The following is a 15,024-nucleotide window of genomic DNA, read 5'->3' as shown; positions in this document are numbered from 1 at the left end:
TTGCCGCCTGGCAGCTCCGCGGGCTTCTCCCTCCCAGCAACCCCTTGTGCTGGCAGCCTCGGTGGCGGGGAAACGGCAGCCGGGAGGGTCAGACACCCCACGGCCGAGCGGGGACAGGCTCAGCCGCGACCTCCCAGACCCTTTTGGGGAGCCCTGAATGCATCCGGGTGATGGTGCGTCCTGCCATCAGCATCCCGCTCCCGCCCCGTTGGCGGGTCCAGCTCTGGCCCCCGAAACACATTCCCCGCGCCAGTCCCATTTGCCCTGTGGCAACGGGGGGACACCTAGCTCCCCCCGCCCCCCCCCCCCCCCGGGATGGGTGACATCCCTGGGGGCAGGAGCAGACGGCCACCTCTGTGTGCCCCCCATCCTGGGGCGGGGGGGGGGGACGGCCGGCTGGGCTCAGCGGGGTGCCCGGGGGTCCCCGGGGGGGGGTTGGCAGGAGGAGGGCGGCCACGGGCGCGGGAGGGAGGCGGTTGTTTCTTTCTTCTTTAATTACCCCCCTGTTTGCGGTGTCTGCTGCGAACTTCCCGTCCCCTCCCTCCGCTTTCATGCGCCGGATCCTGGGACCGGGACCAGGCTCCTGTCAAGCGGCGGGGCTGGGGCTCTGCCTCCAAGGGTTAAAATCACCTGGGCCGGGGAGGGGTGGAGCTGGGACGGTGGGGAGGAGGGAAGAACCGGGAGCCGGGCTGGGACCCAGCCATTCCTGCTCGCCCGGCCCAGTGGGTGCCCCGTCCCTGGGGAGCCGTGCGGGTCCCTCGGGGTCCCCTCGGGAGCCAGCGCCCACGCCACGCCGATGAGGACGGAGCCGCCGGGAGCTCGCTGCCGTTAGACCCGTACGTACCCCCTCGGCGCTGCCCGCTGCCGGAGCCCCGACGGTCGGCGCGACGGGAGGGTGGGCGGCCGCGGGGAACCCCGGTGGGGACCCCCGGCCGGGTCAGGGTGCCGCGGCCGCCCCGACCGGCGGCTGGGAACGTGCTGCTGGCGGCTCCGCCGCCCCGGCCCAGCCCAGCCCCGGCAAGTCTTTGCTTGCCGCCTCGCCGCGTCCACTGGCCACCGAGCCCCAGGCTCCCGGCCCCTCGGTCTCCCGCGACGCCCTGCCCTCACCCCCCCCATTTACAGCGCGAAGCCCCCTCCCGTGGGGCCGGTGTCCCCCCCCCCCCCCACTCCCCGCTGCCCCACGGGGACCCCGCGCCGGTGCCAAGCCCCGGTACGAGGGTGCGAGGCGGGCTGGGCCCCCCCCCCCCTTCCCCCGCGCCGCGATCGCCGCTGTCCCGGTGTCCCCCCCCCCCCAAAACAAAGCCCCGGGGAGTTTCGCTCCGGCCCCGGGGAGCGTTGCTGTGGGCTGGGCGTTGGGGTGAGCCCGGCGAGCGGGCGGCACCGGCCCCAAACCCGCGACACCGGCCCCAAACCCACGGCATCAGCCCCAAACCCACGGCATCATCACCCTTGAACCCACAGCATCACCCCCAAAACCGCAGCCATCACCCCAAAACCCACGACACCGGTCTCGACCATCATCCCCGAGCCGGCCGTCGGGGTTCCCCGAGCCCGGCCGGGCAGGAGCCGGGGCTGAGGGCTGAGGGCAGCGCTGCCTGCCCGGCCTTGCCGCGGGGCGAGGCACCGGCTGGGGCTGGGAGACGGGCAGAGCCGCCTCTGCCCAGCCTGGACCGTGACTCACGGGACGCATCACTCGCCGGTGCCTCAGTTTCCCTGCGGTGAAATGGCCAACGCGTCGTTGAGCCCCGCCAGGGAGGGGGACGCTGGGGGCCCTTGGGGAGTTTTTGTCGTCATTCCCGGATGGAAAAACGCCCCGGGAACCTTCACGCGTGGCTGGGGTAGCCGGGCAGGGCCACCTGGGGGGTGTCCCTCTCAGCACCCACCCACCCCCCCCCCCCCCAAACCCAGCACTGGTCCCCGTTCCCTGTCTTTGGAGCTGGGCTGGGTGTAGCCGCGGCGAAGGCGGTGCGACCCGGCTGTGGGTCTCAACACGCGCGGTGGGGCCATGGGTCGGGGGCTCGGTCCCAGTGGGACCCCTGAGCTGAGGGGGACGTTTGGGAGCGGGGTGCACCGGGAGAGCCACGGCCGTCGCTGCCTGCAGCTCGCTGTGGTGTGGCTGTGCCGGGTCTGCATCGGGTGGGACCTGCCTGGGACGCCGCGGAGGGTCCCTTCTCCTCCCATCGCGTTGGGGGGCTGGGGAACATCCTTGCCAGATCCCCTATGTCCCCAAATCCGGGGGGCAGGGGGCTGCGTGGTGCAGGCTGCCACCCTGTAACCCCACAAAGGGCCATCACCATGGGATTTCATGGTTGTGGCCCTAATCTGGCACCTGCGGGGAGCTGGGGTCACTCAGGACCCTGCTGGGGACCAGCGCTGGGTGGGAGCCGTGACCCCCTTGGTGCTAGCTGTCATCTACCCTGCTGGCATCCCCAGGAGGCAGGGACAGACCCCAGGAGCTGGCCCCAAAATTGATCCCAACCCCCCCCCCAGGGTTGGGATGAGCAGAGCTGAGCCCCCCTGGGGAGCAGCACCCTGAAACCTGCTCAGGCTGCTGGCCCCGGGGGGGCTCGGCGTACCCGCAACTGCCTCGGCACCAGCTCGAGGCCGAGCCCCCACGGGTGTTGGTATCGCAGGTGGAGGTGGATCCCATCAGGGGGATTTTGGCACCCCCCAGCTCCTGCCCCTCTCCTTGGGGTCTCCCTGCCCTCTCCAGAGCTGCCTGGCAGGGGAAAATTGTGTCCCCAGGCAGTTGGGGGGGTCTTCAGTATTAGGGACCTTCTCCCTAATAATAGTAGTGCTGGGATTTGGGGGGCTCTGGGGGTCCAGACTCTTTGTGCAGGGGATCCCCCACCCCAAAAGCTTCAGCACCCCCGGGTGTCTCCCTGGGGATCTGTCCTGTCTCACCCAGGCTGGGGGTGACGGGGAGTGGGGGGTGGGGGTGGCTGGGAGCAGGCGATGGTGGTAGGAGAGGACAGTGGGGGTCCGCGGGGATGGGGGGGGTCTCAGCCACCCCTTGCCGCAGCGCCGGTGGGAAGTCGGGGGGCGGGAGCCAGTGGCGGCAGGTGGATTTCGACACTGGGGTGGGGCCCGTCCCCAGTGGGGTTTGCACAGCTCCTGGTGAGTCACGGCCGCCGTGCCGGGGAGGCAGCGGGTGCCTGGGGGTCTGGGGGCGCAGCGGGTGCCCTGGGGGTCCGGGGCCGCGGGCCAAGGCAACCCAGAGCCCGGCTTCAAAGGGCTGCCGGCAGCTTGGCCCCGGGGCTCCGCTGCCTCCCTGCAGCCAGCTCCGCTCCCCCATCCTGCTGCCAACCAGCCCGGGGGTGCAGCCCGCCCCCCCCCAAGCTGTGTTTTGTCCCCCCAGCAGCCTGGGGGCTCCCAGCTGGGCCAGGGCCTTGGGGCAGGAGCAGAGATGGGGGCAATGGCTGCCCAGCTTGGCCAGGGTGCGGGAGAACCGGGGTGGCATCCTGGGTGCCGTGTCCCCCCCCCGTGGTTGGGGCACGGGCTTGGGGACACCACTCACGTCCCCACTCACGTCCCTTTGGGGACACCGGCTGCGTTGGAGGGACGCGGTCAGGGAGGTGACGAGGCAGATGCTGGCGGCTTCCTTAGGTCTTGGAATTGGGCACTGACCCCTTTGGGGCTGGCACAGGGTCCACAGGGGCATGGGGATGGGTGCTAAGGGGGGATCCCCTGCCTGGTGCCACCATCCTGGTGTCACACCAGGTTGCAGAGCAGAGAAACCCCCTTGGTGTGGCAGGGGTGTCCCCCAAATCGCGGGTGGCGGGGTGCTGCGGACACTGTCGCCTGCGGCGTGGCGGGACCACGACGGTACGGGACGGGAATGGGTGCCAGGGCTGTCGCCTGTGCCAAACCCTCCCCTGTGCCGGTGTGCCCCCCTTTTCTCACAGCTCTTCTCTCCCCTCCCCACCCCATCCCTCCTTGGCCCTGCAGGTCTGTCTGTGCCACCGCCCCGCGCCGCTCGGCAATGCTCACAGCGGTCTGCGGCTCCCTGGGGACCCAGCCCTCCGACGCACCCCGCGCCTCCCCGAGCCACCTGGACCTGCAGCCGCTGCAGCCCTTCCAGCCCCACGGCAGCTCCTCGGCGGGTGCCGCCGACTTCGCCTCCCCGCTGCCGCCCCCGGAGCTGCCGCTGGCGGGTCCCGACGCCTCCGGCTTCGCCACCCCCGGTACCTACGAGCCCCATGGCCCCCCGCGGTTAGAGCTGCCCGCCGACGGCCCTGCCGCTCCCGGTGCCTACGCCAAGCTGCTGCCGGCTGCCCCGGACATGGCGCATCCCTACGAGCCCTGGTTTCGGCCCCCCCCATCCCGGCCCCACCGGCGAGGAGGGAGGTGTCAACTGGTGGGATCTCCACGCCGGAGCCAGCTGGATGGAGCTGCCCCCCGGGCAGGGCGGGGGGCTGCAGGTGCCCGGGCACCCCGGGCTGCCACCGGCCCTGGGGGGGTACGGAGGGGGGGAGCATCAGCTCTGCGCCCCCCCCGCCCACCTGCTGCCCCCCCCTGCCCAGCACCTCCTGGGACCGGAGGGGGCGAAGGCGCTGGAGGGACCCCCCGAGCCCCGGGGCCCGGAGGCGGAGGGCGGCGGGCGGCCGAAAGGTGCCCGTCGTGCTGTGCCGCGGGGCGGGGGGCAGGCGGCGTGTCGCTGCCCCAACTGCCAGGAGGCGGAAAGGGGGGGTCCCTGCCCCGAGGGGGTGAAACGCAAGCACCTACACAACTGCCACATCCCCGGCTGCGGGAAGGCGTACGCCAAGACCTCCCACCTGAAAGCCCACCTGCGTTGGCACAGCGGCGACCGACCCTTCGTCTGCAACTGGCTTTTCTGCGGCAAACGCTTCACCCGCTCCGACGAGCTGCAGCGGCACCTCCAGACCCACACCGGTGCCAAGAAATTCGCCTGCCCCGTCTGCGGCCGCGTCTTCATGCGCAGCGACCACCTGGGAAAGCACATGAAGACGCACGATGGGGGCAAGGACGGGGGCGAACCCGAGGTCAAGGGCGCCGGGGACCCGTCAGCCGGCAAGGGAGGCAAGAGGGAGTCCGAGGGGGGTAACGCCGCCCCCACAAACTGAGCCGCTGAGCCCCGGGGGGGGACACGGATGGAGGTGGGGAGGATCCCGGGCGGGGGCTGGGAGGACCCTTTGGGGCCGGTCCCCGAAGGGTGTTGGGGTGTAGGGGGGGGTGCAGGGCTGGCACCTTGCGCTCTAGGCGGTGGCGAGGGTGGGGGGACAGGCCGGTGGTACAGCCCCGTCCCCCGCTGCGGTGATGCCGGTTGGGGAGCGCCGGAGCCGGAGCTGCCCTGCGGCGGTTTCACTTGTCCCGCTCCCGCTCTCCCGCCCCGGTTCCCCCCGTCCTCCCCCGGCTTCCCAAATCTTTTTTTTTCGGGAGGCTGCTGGCAGGCGGCGGGGCTGTTTGGGAGGAACATCAATGGGAGCCGAAGGAGCCGGCGCTGCCCGGGCACGTTCGGCCCAAAGGGGAGGAAGGAGAAAGGGAGAGAGCAGAAACCCGGGAGCCTTCGCTCGGGGAGGGCAGCTGCAGCCCCCTGGCCCCCTCCCTGTGTTCCCCCCGAAACTGTTGGTGTCCCGGGCTTGGCCCCCCGCCCCGTGCCAGCCCCGCTCTTTCACCACCCGTGAGGTTTTGGCACCCCCAGGGGGGCACGCAGGGGCTCAGGGGGTGCCCACGGCCCCCCCGCCCCACCTGGGGATGCTGGGCTGGCGGGGGTCCCGCATCCCTGGGAGCCCCACTTTGGCTGGGGGCTTGGGGGTATGAACCCCTTTTTTTTGGCCCAAATTGAGGCTAAAATGGGGAGGAAAAAAAAAAAAAAAAAAAAAAAAGAAGTCCTGCTTGAATGTGAGCCGTGGGGAGCCGTGGGGGGCTGCGGCGGGCGCGTGGCGCAGCGGCGGGCGGTTGCCCAAGCGCACACCTGCAGCTTTCCCACACCCACCGCCGAGGCCCCGGGCGGGAAGCACACGGGGCGGCTGCGGCCCTGGGAGAGCCGGGGCGGCCGCATTCCTCCGGCCTGGCACTGCCGCGCTGCCCGCCGCCCCGCGACCCCCGCCTCCCCCTCCGGCACCCCGTGGCCGTCCCTGTGACTGTGGGGGACCCCACTGGGGACCGCAGCCATCTTCCTGTGTGTGTTACAGGTCCCTCGGGGACCCCATCTCTCCAGGGGACCCCCGCTGTCCCCCCATGCATGCTGCCTGTCCGCCTGTGGCCCCGTAGCCGTCCCTCCCCGGGATCCCGTCTCTCCAGGGGACCTCTGCCTGTCCCCCCCCCGTGCATGCTGCCTGTCCCCCCGGGGACCCTATAGCTGTCCCTTCCCAGGTCCCTGTATCTCCCAGGGACACCCCAGGGCATCCCCCACCAGGGACCCCCTATCTTTCCTCCCCTGGAGCCGTCTCCCTTTCCCCAGAGGACCCCGGATCTGTCCTTCACCCCTGGCTGGCAGGCCACAAAACTGGATTGTTACACCTTTTGGGTCTTATCCCCCCGATTTTGGCAGAACCCCTTGGACACAGAAGGAGACGCTGAACCTGGGACCTGGGGGGGGGGGCGGGTGGTGGTTGTTGGGGGGCAGTGCTGGGGCTGGGTGGGCTGGGGCTCGCAGGGTGCTCAGGGCACCTGGGGGTCCCCCAACTCTGCCCTACAGCCAGCACCAGTTCACACCAGTTGGGAATCTGGGGAGGGGGGCGATTGGGGGGGAGCCAGTCTCCCAGCATGGCCTCATCCCCCGCGGGGGCTCTGGGGGGGCCGTGGCTGGGGCTGTGGGGAGTGCCCAAGCTCAGAGCACCCTGGGGGCTGGGGGGGGAAGGGGTGGAGGTGAAGTCAAGTGGGGTCCATGCCCAGAGGGCACCCCAATGCCTTTGGTTTTGATCGTTTTATTATTATTAATTATTAATTATTATTATTATTAATTATTATTATTTTATTAAGGTGAAGCCAGGCTTTGCCACTTGGGCAGAGTGGACGTCTCGGGCCAAAGCTGTGGCCGTGGGCCTTATGGATGGGGGGTAGGACCCCTCGCCGGGTCCCGTCACCATCCCCATCCCCGTCCCTGTCCCTGTCCCCATCGGTGCACGAGGGGCCGATGGCAGCCCCGCTGCGCCGTGGGGCCGGGGACGAGCCGTGGGGCTGGGGAAACCCAGCACGAGGTGAAGTCTCGCTGGGGGGGGTCCACAGGGACGTGTCCCCAGCCCCGCACGGCCGCCGCTGTCCCTCTGCAGGACTCGGGTGACCTGGGCTGCCCACAGCTCTCGAAGGACGTCCCCGACTCCAGCATTTGCCTTTTCCAGCACAAAATTCCCCCCTCGGTGCCCCCGGGTGGGATTTCACCCCCCGAGGAGACCCCGGGGGAGTTTGGGACCCTCCCCAGGGTGCCGCAGCATGGCGCCGGTGGCCCATTGGATTTTGGTAGCTGGGCTCCGGCAGTAGCGGGGGGCTCCAGCGTGTCGGGGACCCCGTGCTACAGCCACCGGGGCAGGTTTAGGGGGGCTGCGGCGGCGGGGGGGGGGGGGGAGGGCACCCCAAGGGTGGGCTGGGGAGGGAACCACCGAGCAGGGGGTCCCACAGTGATGCCGGGGCTCAGCCTCTCCGCGCTGCCCACCCCCCCCCAATCCAGCTCAGAGCTGGGGGGCTGCGAGGAGGGGCCCCAGGTGTGCTCTGCCCCCGCGCTCCCCCGGGGCCCTGCCTGCCGCGATGGGGCAATGAAGGCTGTAAAACCGGGTGGGGAAGGACGGAGGCCGGCTCCCACCCGCCGAAACCAGTCCAGCCTGCTGCGGCGTGGGGATCCCGGCCCCGCGCCCCGAACCGCCGCGTCTCCCACCCCCGAGCCGCCTCCCCGGGGCAGGGAGGAACCGGCCCGGCCGGGGGCTCCGGGCGTCCCCCACCGAGCCCCAGCCCCGGGCGGGGGGCGGCTGCGGGGGATGAAGGGGAGCGGGGAACCCCAGGAGTGGGGTGGCCCGAGGTGTGCTGCGGCCGGGGGGGCGAGGGGTGCCCCCCCCCCCCCCCCGTCCAACGAGGGGAGCGTTTGTGCTGTGAAGAGGCTGCAGGGCTGTGGGTTTGGGTTTTGTACTGGAATAAACGCCGCGTGTTTTCCACGCCCCGGCTCTCCGGCTCCGTCTCTCCCAAGGCACCCAGGCGTCCGGCACCCCGACCCCCACCCATCTGTGCCAAGGGACCCAGGCGTCCGGCACCCCGACCCCCACCCTGGCCTCCTGCCTCCAGGGCTGCTCCGGGATGTGGATGCAGGAAGGTGCTGGGGGTGGGGGTGGGGGGGGTGACCCGGGTGAAGCCCCGCTGAGCCCCCCCCCCCCGGGAGGGCCGCATCCTGCACCCCTATGGCCCGGTCTCGCACGCTGGGACGCGCCGGGCGGGCGCCCAGGGTCCCCCCCGCGGGCAGGGTGCTGCCCGGCAGGTCTGCCTGCATACCGCGGGGCGGGCGTGCCGCGCGGGGCGCTGCCCACGCGGGGTGCTGCCCACGGGGGGTGCTGCCCACGGGGGGTACTACCCACGCGGGGCGCTGCCCACGGGGGGTGCTGCCCACGGGGGGTACTACCCACGGGGGGTACTACCCACGCGGGGCGCTGCCCACGGGGGGTGCTGCCCACGGGGGGTACTACCCACGGGGGGTACTACCCACGGGGGGCGCTGCCCACGGGGGGTACTACCCACGCGGGGTGCTGCCTACAGGGGTCTCTGCCCCACGGGACCCCCCCCCCCCCGGGCTCGTACCAGGGTCCCCCGTCCCTGCCCCATGGCGGGGGGGGTCTAAGACCCCCGTCCGCGGGCTCCTTTGGGGTCTGGTACCCCACGCCCCACGGGGGCGCCGGTGCCGGTCCCCGCCCGCTGCCGCCGTGCGGCCTCCGGCCACGGGGCGCCGCCGTCGCCCGGACGGGGCGGGACGGGGGGGCGGGACCGGCGGGCGGCGGCGGCGGCGGCAGGTTCGTGGGGCCGGCGGGTCCCGGGGAAGGGGGTTCGTGCGGGGGGGGTGGGGGGGTGGTGTGTTCCCGGGAACCGGGGCTGTGCGGGCGGGGGTCCCGTCCGCGGCCGGTGCAGGGGGGTCCCGGTTACTGGGGCTGCGCGGGTGGGGGTCTCCGGTCGGTGCAGAGCTGCGGGGGCCTGGCGCAGGAGCTGCCCCCCAGGGCACCCCGGGATAGGGTCCCTGATGTCCCCCAGGTCCAGGGACCACGTCATCCCCCAGCCGCTCCCCCATGACCCCCGTGTCCCCACGTCTGCCAGCCCCAAAGGGACCCTGGGGACACATCCAGGACAGGGACAAGGGGGTGACGTCCCCCTCGGTGCCCCCCCTCCCATCCCCTCCACCCGGTTTAGGATGGCAGGGCAGGATCCCGTGCCCTCGTCCTGCGACTGCTTCGTGGCGCTGCCGCCACACACCTTGGCACCCGCCGTCATCTTCGGCAAGAACGCTGACCGGCCGCGCCATGAGGTCCAGGAGGTCGTCTACGTCCCCGCCGCCGTCCACCGTCCTGGGGCCAAAGTCCAGGTGAGACCACGCTGGGGTCAGGGTGGCTGCAGGGGACAGTGCACTGAGTGCGCCAGGTCTCAGCTGTCCTCCATTCCCCCCCCCCGCAGTGCACCTATCTGGAGATCGAGCAGGCGGAGAGGACCCACGCGGTGGTGCTGAGCCGTCCCGCCTGGCTGTGGGGTGCAGAGATGGGTGCCAACGAGCACGGCGTCTGTGTGGGCAACGAGGGCGTCTGGACCCGCGAGCCCGTGGGGGAGGATGAGGCGCTGCTGGGGATGGACCTGGTGAGGTGAGGACCGTGTCCTGTCCCCCTCCCTGCCCTGGCCGCCCCATGCCATTCGCTCCAGCTGGCTGACGGGGCGCTGCCGGCGCGGCAGGCTGGGTTTGGAGCGGGGCAGCTCTGCCCGGGAGGCCCTGGAGGTGATCGTGGCCTTGCTGGAGCGCTATGGCCAGGGCGGGAGCTGCAAGGAGGAGCCGGTGCCCTTCATCTACCACAACACCTTCCTGCTGGCTGACCGCACCGAGGCCTGGGTGCTGGAGACCGCCGGCCGGTACTGGGCAGCCCAACAGATCCGAGGTGAGGGGGTGCTGGTTGTACTGGGAGGACAGGGAGCCTTGCACCACACAGGCTGAGCCTCCTCTGGCCTTTGCAGAGGGCAGCCGCAACATCTCCAACCAGCTCAGCATCGGGAGGGAGATCACGGCCGAGCATGCGGGGCTGCGGCAACGAGCCCGCAGCCAGGGCTGGTGGAGCGGGGACGGTGAGTTCAGCTTCGCCGAGGTCTTCTCCCTGACACACCAGCCCGCCCGCATGGAGGCTGCCAAGGCCCGCTACCGTGCCGGCAAGGAGATGCTGCGGCAGCACGCAGGTGGGGATGGGGACAGGGGATGGGGACGGCCACCCATGGCTCATGCCAGCATCACTGCGGCTGGGCTGCCGGCGGTGACGTGGCTGTGTCTTGCCCGCCAGGTCACATCACGGCGGAGACGTTCATGGCTATCCTGCGGGACAAGGACAGCGGCATCTGCGTGGACTCAGAAGGCTTCCGCACGGCAGGCAGCATGGTGTCCGTGCTGCCCCGGGATCCTGCCTTGCCGTGCGTCCACTTTTTCACGGCCACCCCTGACCCCTCCAGGTGAGGACACCAGGATGGGCAGCTCTGCTTTGGGAGTGACGGGGACAAGGCAGAGCCGTGCCCGGGACTGAGCATCGCCGGGGAGCAGCGTCCATCCTGGTGCTGGCCGGTCCTAGGGCCACAGCGCTGCTCTCCGGCAGGTCCGTCTTCAAGCCCTTCGTCTTCGTGGCCGGCCTCAAGCCCGTGCCACAGGTGAGGTCTCCCACCTTCCGTGACGACCCCGCCAAGCAGATCCCGCGGTTCCAGAGCACAGTCGATCGGCGGCACGAGCTCTACCGCCGGCATCAGGCGGCGCTGGAGCTGATGGAGAGGGACCAGGTACCGCAGACCCCGTTGCCCCTGGTGACTTGGGAGGCAGTCGAATTCACTGAGGGTGCCCGGTCTCAGCTCTCCTCCCTCCCTGACGCTGCCAGGAGCGGGGCCAGAAGCTCCTGCAGACGCTGCGGGACCTGGAGAAGCAGGGCCTGGAGGGGATGAACGCGCTGCTGGGGGGGACGGTGGCCCCCCGCCCAGAAGAGCTGGCCGACCTCTTCTTTGACTGCGTGGAGGCAGAGATGAAGTTTTACGCATAAACTCCACGCAGGTGGGTGGGCTCGGTCCCCCCGCGGCTTTGCTCCTGAATAGGAGATGAGGAAACCTTCCCGGTGCCCCGGCTCCTCGCCTCGTCCCGCCATGGATCTGCCGCTGACTGCATGGTGGGCAACGGCTCAACCAGCGTCACCAGCCCTGCCTGGGGGTGCGGAGCTTCCAGCCCCCTAACTTGTCCCAGAGGAACCGGCACTTTTGAGAGGTGGCCGTGGCCTGAAACGCGGGTGCGGGGGGAAGGAGAGGGACGTGGAGCAGGATTTGGAGTCCTGCCCGCACCCACGTGTGTCTTTTCCCACCATCAGGCAGAGCTGCCCGTGCCCAGCCCCTGTGGGGCCAGCTGCGGGGCTGGGGGCTCCGCGGCAGAGAGGCAGAGTGGTGTAGGAATAAAGAGGCTTTAATCCCAACTGCGCGGCGCTGTGCTGGTGTGGGGTATTTGGGGTAACTGCCTATTTCTTGCTCCTTTGGCATGAATCTCCTCCTCCAGAGCCTTGGTCCGGGGCTGACTCCTGCCGGGAGCTCGCTGGGGCTGTGGGCAGGCATGCTGCCCACTGGGTCTGGGCAGGGGTGGCAGCTGCGTCCCCGGTTTTGCTTGGGGACGGGGCTGAGACCGCCTGGGGCCGGGGGCCATGAGGCAGGCTGCTCCCTCCCTGCCTGGGCCCAGCGGTGCTGGAGGCAGCAGCAGACCCCGACGCTCCCGCAGCTCCTCCAGCTCTTCCAGACGGGTCTGGTGTTCCTCCAGGGCCTCCCTCCGCCTCCGCCGTGAGCGCCCGGCCAGCTCCCGGTGCAGATCCGCAAAGAAATCTGCCAGGGACAGAGGGAGGGAGAATTACAGGAGACCTGACACGGCCACCCAAGCTCCCTGCCACTCCTGTCACCCTTGGGGACAGAGGGACCAGCCAGCCCCAAGCGTGTAGCGTGTCCTGCTTCAGTCTGGGCACCTTTGCCTGCAGTGAAAGGGCCGCTCGGCTCAGAGCACAAGTCTTCATCTTCATCCTCACTGCTGGAAGAACCTCCTTCCTCCTCTTCCTCACCCATGCTGCCATGGACGTCCTGGGCGTCCAGCTGCAGGAGGTGCGGCAGGGCTCTCACCACCAGCTCTCTGCAAGCACCGAAGGAAGAGCAGACGTTCCCCCGCAGACATCCCCCACCACGCGGCATCGCCGCAGGGCTGAGAGCGGGTTGGGGTGACACCGAACCCCCTGGCACCGTGCCCCCCCCCCCCAGCACCGCTCAGCACAGTTCACCCCACAGCCTGGCCTGGGCAGGGAGCAGAGATTCAGATTTCTGGGGTTTGGGTGGGGGGGTTCAAGCTGTATTTGATATTTGGGGGGGTTGTACCCTGCTGAGGGGTTCGTGTGGTTTGGGAGAGTTGCTGTCCCCCTCCGCTCTCCCCGCAGGCTCCCCTGACCCACCTGTATCCGTGCTGGCGGGTGCATTCATTTCCCGTTAAGTTGAGGACACGGAGGCTGCGGGGCAGCTCGTCTGCACAGATCAAAAGGAACGCAGAGAGATGCTGAGATGGGACCTGAGTGCCCCCCCCCCCCCCGCCAAACCCCCGCACCCCCGTCTCCCGCAGCTTTTCACCCACTCCCGAGGTGACAGCCCCGCTGTGGGAAGCAGTCTCTCACCTCACAGCTGGGGAAACTGAGGCAGGGAGGGTGGGAATGTGTATTGCACACACTCCCATGTGAGAACTGAGGGTTTTCCCCTTCCCAGGCCCTCGTTGTTCCCTTTGTCACCCCTGTCTGCAAGCAGAGGGCCTGGTGCCACAACAGCAACGCTACAAAGGAAGAGAGGGAGATAGTATCCCTCTGTCCCTCCCTCTTCTGCCAAAAAATCACGTATGAGAGGAGCCGGCACGAAGGGTTGTCAGGGCTGGAGCAGCTTTGCTATCAGGTTGAATTCCCTAAATTTAATCTGAGCCGCTGACATGTTCTGCCGACGCAGGACACAAGGTGGAAGCAGACACCTGGAGTCTGCCAGCAGAAGGGATGGCTTAAACCTGGCCACAGGGCTCCTCCGGTGTCACGCCGGGACACGCAGGCCAGCCCAGGGTGGCTCTGCTGTGGCTCTGGTTGGGACCCCAGAGCCAGAGGCCCTGGCAGAGCCTTGACCCAGGGTCTGCTGGCATTTCCCCGGTACCCGAGGCAGCTCTCAGGCAGAGCCAGGCCACATCCGGACCCGTGCCTGCCTCCTACCTGGGTCCAGCGTCTGGATCTGGTTGTGGGACAAGTCCAGGACACGCAGGTGTTGCAGGGGCAGCAGGTTCTCCACTCTGCGGATGCGGTTTCCAGCCAGGGAGAGGAACCTGCAGGGCACAGGGAGGGCAGTGGTGTGACAGGGGACACACCATGGCCCCCAGGGGCAAAGCCAGCAGCACCAGGCTGTCAGGGGCTGCAACCTGACTTCCCCCAGCTCTGCCAGGGGAAGGAGAGAGCCCTGTTTTCCTTTGAGCACGGAAAGCAATCTCCTTGGGGGCAGGAGCTGCCCGTACCGCAAGTTGGGAAAGCAGCCCAGATTCTCGATCTTCTCAATTTGGTTCTGGGGAAAAAAAAAAAAAAAAAAAGCAACATGTTTTCCTACTGCGTGAAAAATCAGATTTTGGGAGCACCCCGGGATTGCTCCAACCTCACAGAGGCAACATGATGTCCCACCGCTGCCACGGGAGAGGGTATGACGTCCCACCACTTTATGGAGAGGGTATGGAGCTGCAAGGGCCTGGAGAGCCTGGCAGAGTTCAGGAGAACCCTACGGCTTCTCATGTGGGTTTGAAAAACACCAAATAGCTGATGCCAGACCCTCGCTCAAATTCTGTCGGTGGCACTCCCAGCCCCTCTGGTCATGTGGGGAGGCAAAACTCTGGAGCAGAACTAGGGGTGTTTGTGGTGCCCCCGAGAAGACCTTTACCTGCAGAACCAGCGCTGATCTCCGCTGCCCCACACCCGCCATAGTGCCTTACCTGCTGCAGGTAGAGGCTGTGAATCTCCCGCAGGCTCTGGAGCCTCCCGATAGCACAGATGTTCTCCCGGTCCAAGCGGACGGTCGAGGGGGACAGCAGCTCTGTGGATCTAGAGGAAGGAAGGTGCTTGGTGTGTCCTTTGTGCCCAGAGACCCCTCCCTGCCAGCCTGGGTGGTGAAGGTGAGCTCTGTGCGGATCCTCACCGGCTCTCCGGGTGCAGGGGCTCCACCAGCCGAGGCAGGTTCCTCACGGAGATGAGGCTGTTGGTGAGGGTCACCCCTGGGGACGTCTGCTTATGGCCTGTGGGAAATCCAGAGCGATGGGGCCCAGGCCAGCGGGGGCCAGCCCCCCGTACCCTCCCAGGCTGACAGGTAAGCAGGCCCCGCAGTGGCTCACTCACCCCCGAGCAGGGTATCCCCCTGCCCAGGCATAGCTGGGGGGTGGCCTGCGTCCTTGTCCGCTCCTTGGGCCCTCGGGTTGGTGTGTCGTGGGGGCTGGGCTGACCCCACTGCTCTCTGCAAGGGGAAGGGTGCTGAGGCGATGGGGGGCAGAAACCTGCGGGCTGGGGGGGCCGCTGGGGACAGGACTGCCGGGCTGGGGGGGATCAAAGCTGGGACCCCCAGGTGGGGCAGAGAGAACCCAGGGCCTGGGGGGACCATGGGGCTGGGATCCGCGGGCTGGGGCCGGGGGGGGGTGTGGGGTGTCAGTGGGACCAGGCCCCCCGGGTGGCGGGCACGGAGCCCCCCCGGGCTGGGGCAGGGCCGGGGCCGGGCTCGGGGGGTCCCGGGGGCCGGCGGGGGCGCAGGCCGCAGCGTGCCCGTTGCTAGGAGACGGGCGGTCCCGGA

The 15,024-nt window shown here is 69.3% G+C and overlaps 3 protein-coding genes across 3 annotated transcripts; 2 read left to right on the top strand and 1 right to left on the bottom strand.

Annotated features, from left to right (window-relative positions):
* The first annotated feature begins 703 nt into the window (after positions 1 to 703).
* On the top strand, positions 704 to 5,084 carry SP6 (Sp6 transcription factor). Its single transcript, XM_075775212.1, is given in 3 exon segments — positions 704 to 836; positions 3,949 to 4,312; positions 4,314 to 5,084. Coding segments are annotated over 2 exon segments (1,101 nt in total). The 5' UTR covers positions 704 to 836; positions 3,949 to 3,982.
* Positions 5,085 to 9,308: 4,224 nt separating this feature from the next.
* Positions 9,309 to 11,624, top strand: SCRN2 (secernin 2). The gene is made up of 7 exons (XM_075775170.1): positions 9,309 to 9,514; positions 9,604 to 9,785; positions 9,874 to 10,073; positions 10,150 to 10,365; positions 10,467 to 10,632; positions 10,773 to 10,950; positions 11,046 to 11,624. Exons 1-7 carry the CDS (start codon positions 9,344 to 9,346, stop codon positions 11,202 to 11,204), a joined length of 1,272 nt encoding a protein of 423 aa, XP_075631285.1. The 5' UTR covers positions 9,309 to 9,343; the 3' UTR covers positions 11,205 to 11,624.
* LRRC46 (leucine rich repeat containing 46) lies at positions 11,594 to 15,011 on the bottom strand. The gene is made up of 8 exons (XM_075775169.1): positions 14,580 to 15,011; positions 14,383 to 14,479; positions 14,180 to 14,288; positions 13,715 to 13,761; positions 13,419 to 13,528; positions 12,633 to 12,702; positions 12,159 to 12,319; positions 11,594 to 12,021 (listed from the first exon to the last, which is right to left on the bottom strand). Exons 1-8 carry the CDS (start codon positions 14,836 to 14,838, stop codon positions 11,615 to 11,617), a joined length of 1,260 nt encoding a protein of 419 aa, XP_075631284.1. The 5' UTR covers positions 14,839 to 15,011; the 3' UTR covers positions 11,594 to 11,614.
* Positions 15,012 to 15,024: the final 13 nt, after the last annotated feature.

This window comes from Balearica regulorum, chromosome 24 (genome assembly GCF_011004875.1).
Source record: "Balearica regulorum gibbericeps isolate bBalReg1 chromosome 24, bBalReg1.pri, whole genome shotgun sequence".
Classification (NCBI taxonomy): Eukaryota; Metazoa; Chordata; class Aves; order Gruiformes; family Gruidae; genus Balearica; species Balearica regulorum.
Note: the sequence above shows the minus strand (reverse complement) of the source record. Positions and strands in the feature narration are given on the sequence as shown.